The 13,184-nt window shown below is 40.3% G+C and overlaps 1 protein-coding gene across 6 annotated transcripts in view; it reads left to right on the top strand.

Moving 5' to 3' along the window:
* CADM1 (cell adhesion molecule 1) overlaps positions 1-13,184 on the top strand; it is a 353,309-nt gene that overhangs the window by 291,737 nt on the left and 48,388 nt on the right. For all 6 annotated transcript variants that reach the window (XM_040258046.1, XM_040258045.1, XM_040258043.1 and 3 more), the window contains exons 4-5: positions 1,732-1,869; positions 4,345-4,503. In XM_040258046.1, the coding sequence (XP_040113980.1) occupies positions 1,732-1,869; positions 4,345-4,503 (297 nt within the window). The remainder of the gene's footprint in view (positions 1-1,731; positions 1,870-4,344; positions 4,504-13,184) is intronic.

Here is a 13,184-nt window from a genome sequence, read left to right as displayed (position 1 = left end):
GATCTTTGCCTGTGTCTCTTTATGCTTATTTTTTCTTGAAATGTAAACTAGGGTAGTTCTTTGCCATGTTTAACTACTCATTGGGGGCAGTGTTACTTTAGCAACACATCCCGGTGAGCAACTGCATTAGTTTCCTGTGGCATAGGCAACAAAGAAGAGGCTTGCTTTTGCTCTGATGGTTATGCTCCCCACCCATCCAACTATCTTGCTGAGAAACATATACAACATCATTTTCCTTTTCCTTTTACATCATTCTCTATAGGAATTTTCAACCGCTTCAATTCAGTGTAAAATTCTTCCTGTGGGTAGAATTTTCACATTGGCCTAGAACAGTTGGAAATCTCAAATACATGGTTTAATCCCATAATTTATTGAAGCTGTATCAGAGATTTATTATTCAACTTGATCGTCAGGATGGCATGTTTATACATATTTAATTTCTTGTTTCTCTTCGGAGTTGAGAAACTTATTAATCATAAGTCTTAGAACCATCTTAGCTTATTCATGGTGGTCAGGGCACATATTCTTAGATTCAGTCTGCTGAATGCAGTATTCTCACTGATTTTTATTTCTAGAAGCTCAGTTGTAAGGTAAGGTTGCACTGTATATGAAGCTTCCCTGTCACCTCACTTTCAGAAAAGAAAACATGCTTTCTTCATCATCACCATCATCCTGCATACTTCATTCAGCCTTTTAAGCCCCAATATTTTGTTCTAATCATTTTATTACATATATGTTTAATATGCTTAGAGAAGGGTGGTTTTCATTCTGAAGATGACATTTACTTACAAACTCAATAATCCTTTTCACCTTTGGTTTTCCAAAATCTGGAGCTTTGGCTTTCAGCATATGGAAAATCATTGCAAATTAACTGGCGTTTCCTATATTACTGCATCTTCATAGCTAACAGATTTTATTACTACACCACCCATCAGAGGTCACGATCATATTCTGGATTTTATGAATAATTTTAATTGAATGTAACTGGTTATGAGGCACAGTTTTTCTATGGATGTCTATGGTGAATGATTCTTTTAAGGGACTCCTTGTTTTAGATCTTTGCTGGTTGACTGCAGAATTGTTCATATGAAGAGTGAAATCTAAGGGTTAAATTCAAGGAGAAATATTCTTTTCAGAGACTTCCAGATAAGGAGGATGTCAGTAGTGTGATTTCCTCTTATTTTTTTAATCTACTTCCCCTGGTCAGTTTTCTAATGACTGATTGATAACTAACCTAGTGTCTATAGAGGCTTCCCTGGTAGCTTAGATGGTTTGGAGACCTGGGTTTGACTCCTGGGTCAGAAAGATCCCCTGGAGAAAGGAATGGCTACTCACTCCAGTATTCTTGCCTGGAGAATTCCATGGACAGAGGAGCCTGGGGGGCTACAGTCCGTGGGGTCACAAAGAGCCAGACACGACTGAGGACTAACACTTCCACTACTTTCACTAGTGGCTGTATTATTATAGCTTGGTCACGCATAACTTAGGAGTAGAAGACTTGTCATTTTATCAGATAACTTTAGATACAAATTCTAATTTAAGCGATTTTACATAACTTTATTTGATGATGACTTTGTCTTTCTCCTGTTCCCTGCAGTGGCAGTTTGTTTTAAATTCCCAGCAAGAATGTCTATTATTTATCTCTTTTTCTTAAGAGCAATGGTCCTAATTTCTAATGAATACAAAAATATGCCCAGAAATAGATTTTAAGAGGATATGTTTAATTTGTAGTCCCACCACGTAATCTGATGATCGATATCCAGAAAGACACTGCGGTGGAAGGTGAGGAGATTGAAGTCAACTGCACCGCCATGGCCAGCAAACCAGCCACGACCATCCGGTGGTTCAAAGGGAACAAGGAGCTCAAAGGTGAGTCATGAATTGCCCAGGACTGAGGCAGCCAGTCCACACTTGGTCCCAGAAGGAGTACATCTTTTGGACTTAAAAGCAAACACAAAACACACCCCAAAACAAAAACACTCATCTATATATGCTTTGTCATCAGTTACTAAGTGTGTGTTAGCCCAGAGTGTAATTGCATTTTATTGTTCTATTCATATCCTTATTCTGTTGTTTTGAGGGTTCATGATGATATGATGCTTGGTGATAAGAAGCATCTACGTTGCTAGATGCTTACTCAAAGGCTTAGCGAGAACCAGACCCATAAACTATTGGGTTGGCCATAAAGTTCATTTGAGGTTTTCCATGAATTGAGATGGAAATTATGGAAAAATCCGAGCGAACTTTCTGGCCAACCCAACAGAGCTCTCTAGACCAGTTAGAATCACTGAGTTACCCTCTGAAATCAGACTGGCCCTGTCTGTACTCTTGGTTCTCCTTGCTTTTACCCCATGACCCAGAGGTAGATCAGGACCCCAAACTTGTGTTGTACATTGGGGAAAAAAAAAATGCATAGCAGTTTTGGCCATAGTGAATACCAAGGCATTCTAATATCTGTTGGTTGTTTTGACAACCTCCTTTCCTGAAAGGGTGGTTATGCTAAGTGGACTAAGAATTTATCTTAACTGTAAACTTGGAGGCACTGCCGTTCTTGTGAAATCTGTGACTCACTTGCCCGCGTCAGCATCCTGTTCTTTTGCAAGATTCTGATTTTCTGCTGGCAAGAGAGGCAGCTCTGTTAACCCCACTTGCATTGTCTCTCCCTCGGAACTGGGCCATCCAGATCTGATTCCTGGATCCTTGGATACCTGCCCTCTTAGGCACTGCGTTGGCTGAAGGATACAGCTAGTCCCCTCTTGATCCTGTTTTTTTTTTGTCAGTTATCCTAAGTTTCTCATGCATGTCTGCATTCTGATTCCTTTCTTTGCAAAAGATTGTCTTGCAAGTAATACCCAGGACAGAGGACTCAGGGGCTGAACACCCCTGCCTGGTCATTTGACAGAAATGCTTACTGTGTGCCTCAGTTTCCTCTACAGTGGAGATATTAATGTTCACATACCTTGTGTTATTCTTATAAAGATGAAATGAGTGAATATTTGTAAAACACAGAGCTGATGTCTAAGCTGAGGTAAAGTGCTCTCTATGTGCTTGTTAAATAAATAAAGAGTACCAGGAAGAAAAGAAGTCCTTTTAGAAACGGGATATAAAAATCTATATCTAGAAACAGAAAAATCTATATATAACGGCTTAAGTTTCAAAAAGCTTGCTCTGTTTTAATCTCCTATTTCCTAGGTATGGTTTTTGGAAGGAAGGCGTTTCTCATTTCCCCTCTGCTTTTCTGTCTAAGTGAACTGAGCCATTAAATGTGTACCGATAAGTACAAAACATTAAAAGAAAGTTAATGGTGCACCATGTCCCAGGGAGTGCTGAGTTCAGGAAAAGGGCCTCCTTGGCCTATTCATCTGATCCGGAAGCCTCCTCCCTCCTTTTTTGGGTGTTCTTGGACATGGCTCCCTTCTGGCCTGAAGCCTATATCTCACTTTGCTCTGCCCACTGCCATTGCACTTTGTTGTGTTCTTCCAAAAGTCTCCGAGTTTAAACATTTCAATTACAATTTCAATTATGCCAATCCATTTAGCTACTTTCCCTCTTAATTATTGCTGATGGGGGTGGGTGAAGGGGGTTGTTTATATCTCTACTCCAATTGAATTACTTAGGGATGTGGATGATGTCCTGTAATTGTTAAACTGCATGACAGCCTAGTAGATGTGTTAAGTTCAGATGGTTGTCAGGGAAAAGAGGTGCTTCTCTTTTCCTCCTCCCAAATGCCTTGAGCAGTCAGATGTCAACATGGGTCAACTTGCAGCTGCCTTTTCGTGGGAGACTTTTAAGACAGAAGAAGCATGTATTTAAATAAAAACAGTAAATAGTAGGCTTCCCTGGTGGCCCAGTGGATAAGAATCCACCTTGCAATGCAAGGGACACTGGTTCAATCCCTGGTCAATCCCTGGAAAGACCCCACATGCTGTGGGGCAGCTGAGCCCATGCAGCACGACTACTGAGTCAGCACTCTGGAGCCTGTGCCCCACAGTGAGAGGCCCACACACTGCAGCGAGAGAGCAGCCCCTGCTCACTACAACTGGAGAGAGCTGGGGCACGGAAATGAAGACACAGCACAACCCGAAATATAAATAAAGGAATAGTAAATAGTATGTGGAGGTGATTTTATCTTAAATACTTTCCCATGAGGCTGAAAAGTAGGAAATTATCTTTTTACCAGTTATGTACCCCCAGATTACCCTTATCCCAAGTGACTTCCATTATGTGTGTTTGTTAAAATAGTAGTATTGGGCACACAGAGGGAGGGGGGGATACTTAAGAAAAGAGTGAAATTCACTCAGCTCTGGTTTCCCGGTATGTTTCCTGTCCACCCCCGCCCCCCAGGCAAGTCAGAGGTGGAGGAGTGGTCAGACATGTACACTGTGACAAGCCAACTGATGCTGAAGGTGCACAAGGAGGATGACGGGGTTCCAGTCATCTGTCAGGTGGAGCACCCTGCTGTCACCGGAAACCTGCAGACCCAGCGCTACCTGGAAGTACAGTGTGAGTAGCTGTCCCAGTCCTCTGGCTGCGGTGACAAGCAGCCACAGGCTGGTGGCTCATAAACAACAGAAATGTATTGCTCCCAGTTCTGGAGGCTGGGGAGTCTAAGGTCAGGTTAACACCATGATGTTGTGGGTGAGATCCCTCTTCCTGGTTCGTGGCTTGTGCCTTCTGCTATGTCCTTGCATGGTGGCAGGGCTAGAGATCTCCCTGGAACCACCTTTATAAGGGCACTAATTCCACTCGTGAGGGTCCCACCCTCCTGACCTAATCACCTCCCCAAGGCTCCACCATCACACTGGGGATCAGGATTTCAATGTACAAGATTTGGGGGGACACAGATACTAAAGCCATAGCATTACCCAAGTATTTTATTCTGAGGATATAGAGTAGCAGTTTTTAAAAAAAAAAAAAAAACACTTCAGAAGCCACTTATTAAATACATATGTTTTTATATAGTTTAGATAGAATTTTTATCTTGTTGTCTTGGTAGGAAAATAATCAAAGGATTATTTTACTGAAACACTGCCATATTACAGAGTGCCAATGAGGATTTTGAAAATGCTGCATTTAACCCAAATGTAAAACTTGAAAATATTTCCAATCTGCTCTAGCGCATGACTTAATTAATTAAATTTTGTGAATATTGACTGTAATCATTTCTATGCCAACTTCAAAATCTAGGGTAATTTCCACCCCCTGGCTTTATTAACCCCATCATAAGTGCTGGATTTTTTTATAAAAGGGATTTTATTCCCAGTGAACATCAGCATCTTGTTTTAAATTGCACATTCTCTTCCATTTTAGCTTAAATTATACTGACGAGTTTAAAAGTGGAACTCTTTGGGATGGGTGCCACAGTTTTGATGGCTTCATCAATAAAAGCTGGATCATGATAAGTGAGGTCTCTCCTCTCTGAGCCCTGTCTCCTCATCTTCTCCTCTGGACTCTCCTACTTGTGGATAAGAATAATGTGTTTTCTGCACACAGTTATTCTTGCACTGAGGTTGTGGCTAAGTAGTCAATTTCTCAACTTTTTATCAAAAGGCTTCTGTAGCTTGACCTCTGCAGATCCAGGTGCTATTTGAGTGTGCATAGTGAAAATGGTAAACGAGTTTGATTGGATGACAGTAACAGAGCATTGAATAAAGGAAAAGCATTACTCTCTATGATTATTTTATTAATTTCCTAGGCCTGCCATAACAGATTACCTCAAATTCAGTGGCTTAATAAATAACAGACATTTATTCCCTCACAGTTCCAGAGGACAGAAGTCTGAAATAAAGGTGTTGGCAGGGCAGACTCCCTCCAAAGGCTCTAGGAAAGGATCTTTCCTTTCCTTCTGTAGCTTCTGGTGACTCCAGGTTTTCCTTGGCCTGTGGCCACATCACTCCAGTCTCTGTCTGCATATTGACCTAGCCATCTTCTCTTCTTTATGTGTCTCTTATAAGGACACTTATTGGACTTAGGGCCCACCCAGATAACCCAGAATAGTCTCAATTCAATATCCTTAGCTTAATTACATCTGCAAAGATCCCACTTCCAAATAAGGTCACAATCACAGGTTCCAGACGTTAGGAAGTGGGTCTATATTTGAGGGGCCATCATTCACACCCCCTACAATTTTTATCACTTATTTAAGTTGCAAAACAGGGGATGGGGAAAATGATAAAAAGTTGCTTCTACCAGGCTATCCCACTGCAAGCTACCCTATGAGCTTGGCTCAATTTAACATTACATAATGCAGGTTTTTCTTGTTAACTCGTTTCATCTACTTCATTATGTACCTTCATTATGGGCACCATGCTTATAATTTTCATATCACTAAAACTATTGTGGTGTAATGTCCCTATAATGGGAAAACAGAAACGATCAGATATTACCTAAATTGGCAGATAGTAGATTTCTTGTGACTTTGTTAATATGTAATTCATTTAAGCAAACTTAATATCCATTAACTTTCCTTGTAGGGGCCCATTAGCTTTAATAATGCATTAGCTCTTTTGTGAGACTTGAGTAAGCTATTCACCCAATTCCCACCCCTAAACCCTATTTTCCTACAGTGTCTTCTAAATAGAATCTAGCCCTACCCACCTAAAAAATTATGCTCTCTCCCAAATGCAAAATATTTCAAGCTCTACACCTCCTACCCCTTGGAAAACTTGCTAATGATCTTTATAAAGCCTTTTCTTTTGAAGAGTCAAGTGAGATTTGTCCTTCTAAGAAAAGGAATAAAGCTGCATATCTGAATCCATTTGACTTCAATCTTACAAAGTCTTGCTAGCCCTTAACTGCAGGAAAGTGACTGTAATGCCTTCCTCAAATCGAAGACATGTCTTTGGATCCTTTTTAGTTCTAACATGGCACCTTTTTATGGGAGCCTGTATTCTTTTACTCAGCATAAGCCATGCAAACATCTTATCCTTGATATTCTGCTTCTTGGAATGTACGTGAGAGAAAATGTCATGTCTTTTTGTGTAAAAGAGGGTTAAGAATTACAAAGTGTTCGTTAATCTGAATGGAATTCATAGTCTGGTTTGGCACCTTAAATAAGATGCTCTGTTCTCAAGAAGGTCACCTGGCAGTTCTTTAACCTGCCTTCCTAGAACACTACTGAAAAATGTGCCCAGTCAGCCAGAAATTCCTTAAGTAGCATCCTCAGACATGATCAGAATTCTGTACTTCATTACCTACCAGCTTTACTCTGCTTGAACACCAGCAGCTATGGATAACAAAAAGCCTGCTGCTTCAGATACCTAAAGCATTCAGTCATTGTGTGCTAGAACTTTCTCATACCTTGGCCAGTGGTGTTGGAGGTTCAACTCTATTCCTCTCATGGTTGCCCCCACTCTACATTCAAGCCACACCATATCTTGGTGGCCACACCATATCTTGGTGGCTTGAGAAAAGAAGAGATGCTTGAATGAATGCATAAGATTCAGTAGCCAGTCTTCCTGGGTGGTGAATTATTCCAGATACTCTATGAGGAGTAACATTAGACTGTTATTTTTTTTAATTGGAGTTCATGGATTTCCCAGGTGGCTCAGTGGTAAAGAATCTGCCTATCAAGCAGGAGACTCTGATTCGATCCCTGGGTCAGGAAGGTCCTCTGGAGAAGGAAATGGCAATCCTAGTACTCTTGCCTGGGAAATCCCACGGACAGAGGACCCTGGCAGGATATAGTCCAGGGGGTAGTGAAAGAGTCAGACACAACTGAACAAAAACAACAACCGCAATTGTTCCATTTACAATGTTGTATTAGTTTCAGGTGTATAGCAAAGTGAATCAGTCATACATAAATATATATATATATATCTACTATTTTTAGATTATTTTCCCATATAGGCCATTACAGAGTATTGAGTAGAGTTCCCTGTGCAATATATTAGGTCTTTATTAGTTACCTATTTCACTGCAGCACTATTTACAATAGACCATTATTTTTTTAATTGGCCCAAACCCTGGCGTCAGCAGTTCTTAACCTTTTGTGGATCATTGACCCCTTTAAAAATTAAATCCTTTTCCAGCTATAGAGCTGGAAATGATGAACATTCACCACGTTTTGCTTCCAGTATAAGGAATCTATTTATCCTATACAATTTTACTAAGTTTAGTTATTCAAGGGCCAATTTCATCACAAGCTTTAGCAAATCCACAGGTCATCTGTGTCCTTATCTCATTTAGAATTTTTCATTTTATTTTATTACTTTAACCTAAGCAAGACCTGTGCAAAAATACCTATAAAATTATGAGTTTTACTTGCTATGTGTATGCTATCCAGTAAACATTAAAATAAGCATACAACTATTATTTTTGAATTTCCTTTCCTTTGCCAAGTAAAAAGATTTCTTATAGTATTGGTGATAAACATTAGTTTATCACCAGGACATCCTGAGCTGGTCCATGGATCTCAGACTAAGAATTACTCTACCCTGGGTAAATGAGACTACCTTGGAGGCAAATCTGACCTGATAGGATTGGTATTAAAGATATTCAGGGACTACCCTGGTGGTCCAGTGGCTAAGACTCTGAGCTCCCAGTGCAGGGGGCCCAGGTTCGATCCCTGGTCAGGGAGCTAGATCCCACATGCTACAACTAAGACCCAGAGCAGCCAAATAAATAAATTAAATTTTATAAAAAAAAATAAAATAAAATAAAAAAATAAAGGTATTCAGTTCAACCCTGGCCCTTTTGCTGCAAGAAATTTTATGGAAGCCTCTCTGTGCCTCTTCTAAGATGGATGGATATTAATCAGGATAAGAACAGAGTAAAATGACACCTAATGGATTTGAATACTATATAAATTATGTCCTTTTAGAAAACACTATTTCTAAAAAGGAAATGAAATAATGAAAACCTACACTGTATGCCATTGAATATCTTACTTTTTAAATAACAGGAGCAAGGAGGAGGGATAAAATGAAGGGAAGGGTTGCCCACCCCCTGGACACAGAGTACCACCATGTTGCCTGGAAGACAAGGCTTGAGCTCCAACTTGGAAATCCTTTGCTCTTGTGGATTTAAGACCTAATTAATTGAACACAGAATTTTGCAGTGTTTGTTTGTTAGGACACTTATTTGTGGTACCAGGAGAATTTTGTTGTGCCCAATTACGTGAAAAATCAGCCAGATGTGTATGCTGTCATACTTTTAATAATCCTTACGTTTTTGGTGAGTACAGCTATTAATTGTGTAGTATGCATTGAAGTGATTAACATCGATGTAATTTATCATCTGGAGATTTCTGAACATAAATAAATGAGTTGTTTTGTTCAGCAAGGTGTTGACCTCTCAGAATTAGTGAATTAAAGTCCCCCCTCCCTTTTTTTATTATAAATATGAAAAGCACCACAATCAGCCAAGTGTTCAGTTATTTGATTTTCTGGGGCATTAGCCGCTCTTGTTTGTGACATTTCCCTGTTGGGTGCTCGTTTGCAAGCTCATTAATAAGGTTTTCTCATAGGACCGTTGCCAGGAAGGAAGAACGTACAGTAGGGCTCTTAGTTTTCCAGCTTTCATTCTGAGACTCAGCAAGGATACAGCAGCAGCACGCAGTTAAATGTTTAAAACAGAAAATAATTATGCTCGCGAGCTGGAATTCAAAGCTTTCTTTCTTTAGATGTTAGGCAGAAAACAGTTTTGCTCTTTAATGTTCTTGAAATGTATGACCCTAAACTCTTTCTGTGTGTTGTTGTTGTTGTTGTTTTCTTTCTTTCTTTCCCGTGTCTGTGTGTATAGCGTTGCTGAAATTTACAACAGGGTTGATTATAGCAGAACGTGGTAGAATTGTAGCACGGTTAGTGGAGCTTCAGATCTGAGCCAACACTCTTGTCAAATAAAAGCCTGTTTAAAGGAGAACAGTTCACTGTCTGAGCGTTAAAAGAAAACTGTCTAAATAGCATCAAGGTGGCAACACACAGTGACATAAGCTGGGAATTCAAAGAGAAGCTGTGACCCTCAGTGTGGAATTCAGATTGCTGTGCAAGGGGGGGAAGCCTTACTCTGGACCGGTGAATCCGAAGCTCTGGAATTACTGTTATGTGTCTTTTGCTTTCTCCCATCATAGCCTTGCTCTTTAAAATGTTTTGCAAAAACCCTCATCTAGTGAAGGGTTTGTGTGTGCTCATATCTGAAAAAAAAAATTTAAGAGATGAGTTTTGAAAGGGCGAATGAAGACAAAGACTCTAAAAATGGGTGTTTTGAACGCCTTCCCTACTCTGATTATCATCTGCCAGTTAATCATGTTCATGGGCATCATTTTCAAAATGAGTTTTATTGACTTGATGTAGCCAGGTATTTTGTAAATCCATATTCTTGTTCATCCAGGGGCCACCGAAGGCTAGATTTTTTTTTCTTCTTTCCCTCCCTCAATTGGGGGAAAATTAGGCATTGAGGAGATGATCAAAACCTGTTCTTTATCTGGGCCAAAATAAATGTTTTTCTTGTATCGATGAACGCTGCGGTGAAGGAGGGAGAAAAGCCTGCAAACAGGAAAATCTTTCCTCTTTGGAGTGGAGGATAAGACACTGTTTGCCGCAGCAGCTCCCGTGTCCCATCCTCTCCCCCATCAATTCTATTCCCAGCTTGTATTCTTCAAAGCATAATAGCTGGCGTTTTCCAGATTTGGCCTGTTTCTCTGATCTTTCTCTCTCTCTCTCTTTTTTAATAGAATATGCTCTTCCTCCCACTCTCCCCTTCTTTTATTTTTTTTTTAAAGTGATGAATTGAGTTTCAGGGAAGTTATTTCAGTATTTACTATTCCTTCTGAAAATTAACGGGGGACCCCCTGATTGAAACTAATGTTTTAAACTGTTGTTTCTTGTGTTTACACAGAGTAGAGGCAGGTCCAAGTTTCCGATGCTATTAACTCTTCGGCATGTTAGCAAGGCGTTTTGCAGTGCCCAAAGGGGCAGGAGGCTGAGTCACCAATACTGAAAAATCAAAGAGAAAACACTGGGTCACAATCCATTGTGAGCAAGACTTGAATGACGTGACTCCCAGGGAAGAAAGCCTTTGCCGTCATCCCTGCCTCCTGCAGGCACACCCTGTAAAAAGAGGCTTGTCTCTCCACATCTCACCTAATGTCTCACCTAATGTATTTAGGAAGGATGAGTCTCTGAGGCTGTGAACGCTGAATACCGTGTAGCGAAACTAGTCTTCTAATGTGCGCTCTCAATGGTTTTTAACTCAAGGTCAGATTTTGAGTCTGTGGAAGTGTAAATGGTTGTAGAGCTAACATCTCAAAATCTAAAAAGAATGCTCCAAAGGGGATCACAGGGGATAAGGGGTGGGAGAGATAAATTAGGACATTGAGATTAATATATGCATGCTAGTACATATAGACTAGATAAGCAACAAGGATCTACTGTGTAGCACAAGGAACTATACTCAGTATTTTGTAATAACCTATAATGGAAAAGAATCTGAGAAAGAAAATATATATGTGTGTGTGTGTATAAAACTGAATCACTTTGGTGTACACTTGAAACTAACACAACATTGTAAATTAACTATACTTCAATTAAAAAAAAAGTTTTAAAAAATATTGAACAACCAAAGAAAACTTCCTATACTTAAGGTGATTAACAAAAAAGTAAATAAAAGGAATGGCTCAACACCATCCTTTATGATTTCCCTTCAGATACCACCTTGGAATAATACCCAAAATGCTAAAGAAATGTGTAGTGAAATGAAAGTGTGTAAATCAGAACACATGGGTTGAACCTCAATTTTGGGGAGCTAGATTGTTTTGCAATAAGAGCTGTTAAAGTGACTAAACAAGGAGGCCATTAGACCAGTCTAATTAGGTGATTCTAAATAGATGGGGAAACAGTGGAGACAGTGTCAGACTTTATTTTGGGGGGCTCCAAAATCACTGCAGATGGTGACTACAGCCATGAAATTAAAAGACGCTTACTCCTTGGAAGAAAAGTTATGACCAACCTAGATAGAGACATTACTTTGCCAACAAAGGTCCGTCTATTCAAGGCTATGGTTTTTCCAGTGGTCATGTATGGATTTGAGAGTTGGACTCTGAAGAAGGCTGAGCACTGAAGAATTGATGCTTTTGAACTGTGGTGTTGGAAAAGACTCTTGAGAGTTCCTTGGACTGCAAGGAGATCCAACCAGTCCATTCTGAAGGAGGTCAGCCCTGGGATTTCTTTAGAGGGAATGATGCTAAAGCTGAAGCTCCAGTACTTTGGCCACCTCATGCAAAGAGTTAACTCATTGGAAAAGACTCTGATGCTTGGAGGGATTGGGGGCAGGAGGAGAAGGGGACGACAGAGGATGAGATGGCTGGATGGCATCACCGACTCGATGGACGAGTGTCTGAGTGAACTCCGGGAGTTGGTGATGGACAAGGAGGCCTGGCGTGCTGCGATTCATGGGGTCACAAAGAGTCAGACACGACTGAGCGACTGAACTGAACTGAATACCTTGGTAACTTATGTCAGCAAACCAAAACCTAAACCAAACCCAATGCACTCCAGGACAATAAAACCCAGCCAAACCAGGCTTCCCAAATAAGGCAACTGCTTAGCTCTAGCCAATCAAATAATTGCCTTGCTTTTCTTCCATGTCGTCTTTATAGAAACCTTTCCCCCAGCTCCTTTTGAATTATTGTCAGTTGGACTGCCCTGTTGAACTGGACGTATGCTCAAAGAAACACTTGAAAATTTTAATATGACTTGTCTATCTTAGAACAGGGCTAAGGTGGGTTCATGGTCTCCTAGTTTTCGTTTATCCAGTAACAGAGCTAGACTTCCATTCCCCAGCATTTCCCAACTTTTTCATTCATTCATCTGCTTGGTAAATACATAGTAAATGCCTACCATGTTCCAGTCACTGACATTATTCTAGGCACCAGGGATACAAAAAACGAAAACTTTTCTTGTTACGGAGCTTACATTCTTGTGCGGACACTCTTGCTATGAGGGTTTTCTCCCCCAGTGTTCACTTTCAAATTTTGAAGATTTCTCAAAGATCTGGAAGAGTGCTATGTGGGTGAGTGTGCACCCAACTTCAAAGGCACTAGGAACAACTCTCTGCCACAACATCACAGCATAAAATTTGATTTTGTTGGGTAAACAGTCATTTCAGTATCCACAAAGCTACTTACAAGTTGCAACAAGAGGAAATTGTATTTTACTGTGTGATGTGGCACATGCTCTCCGGTCCCA

The sequence above is a fragment of the Oryx dammah genome, unplaced genomic scaffold (assembly GCF_014754425.2).
Source record: "Oryx dammah isolate SB20612 unplaced genomic scaffold, SCBI_Odam_1.1 HiC_scaffold_17, whole genome shotgun sequence".
Lineage (NCBI taxonomy): Eukaryota > Metazoa > Chordata > Mammalia > Artiodactyla > Bovidae > Oryx > Oryx dammah.
The sequence above is the reverse complement of the archived record's forward strand: the minus strand, read 5'-3'. Positions and strand labels throughout refer to the sequence as shown.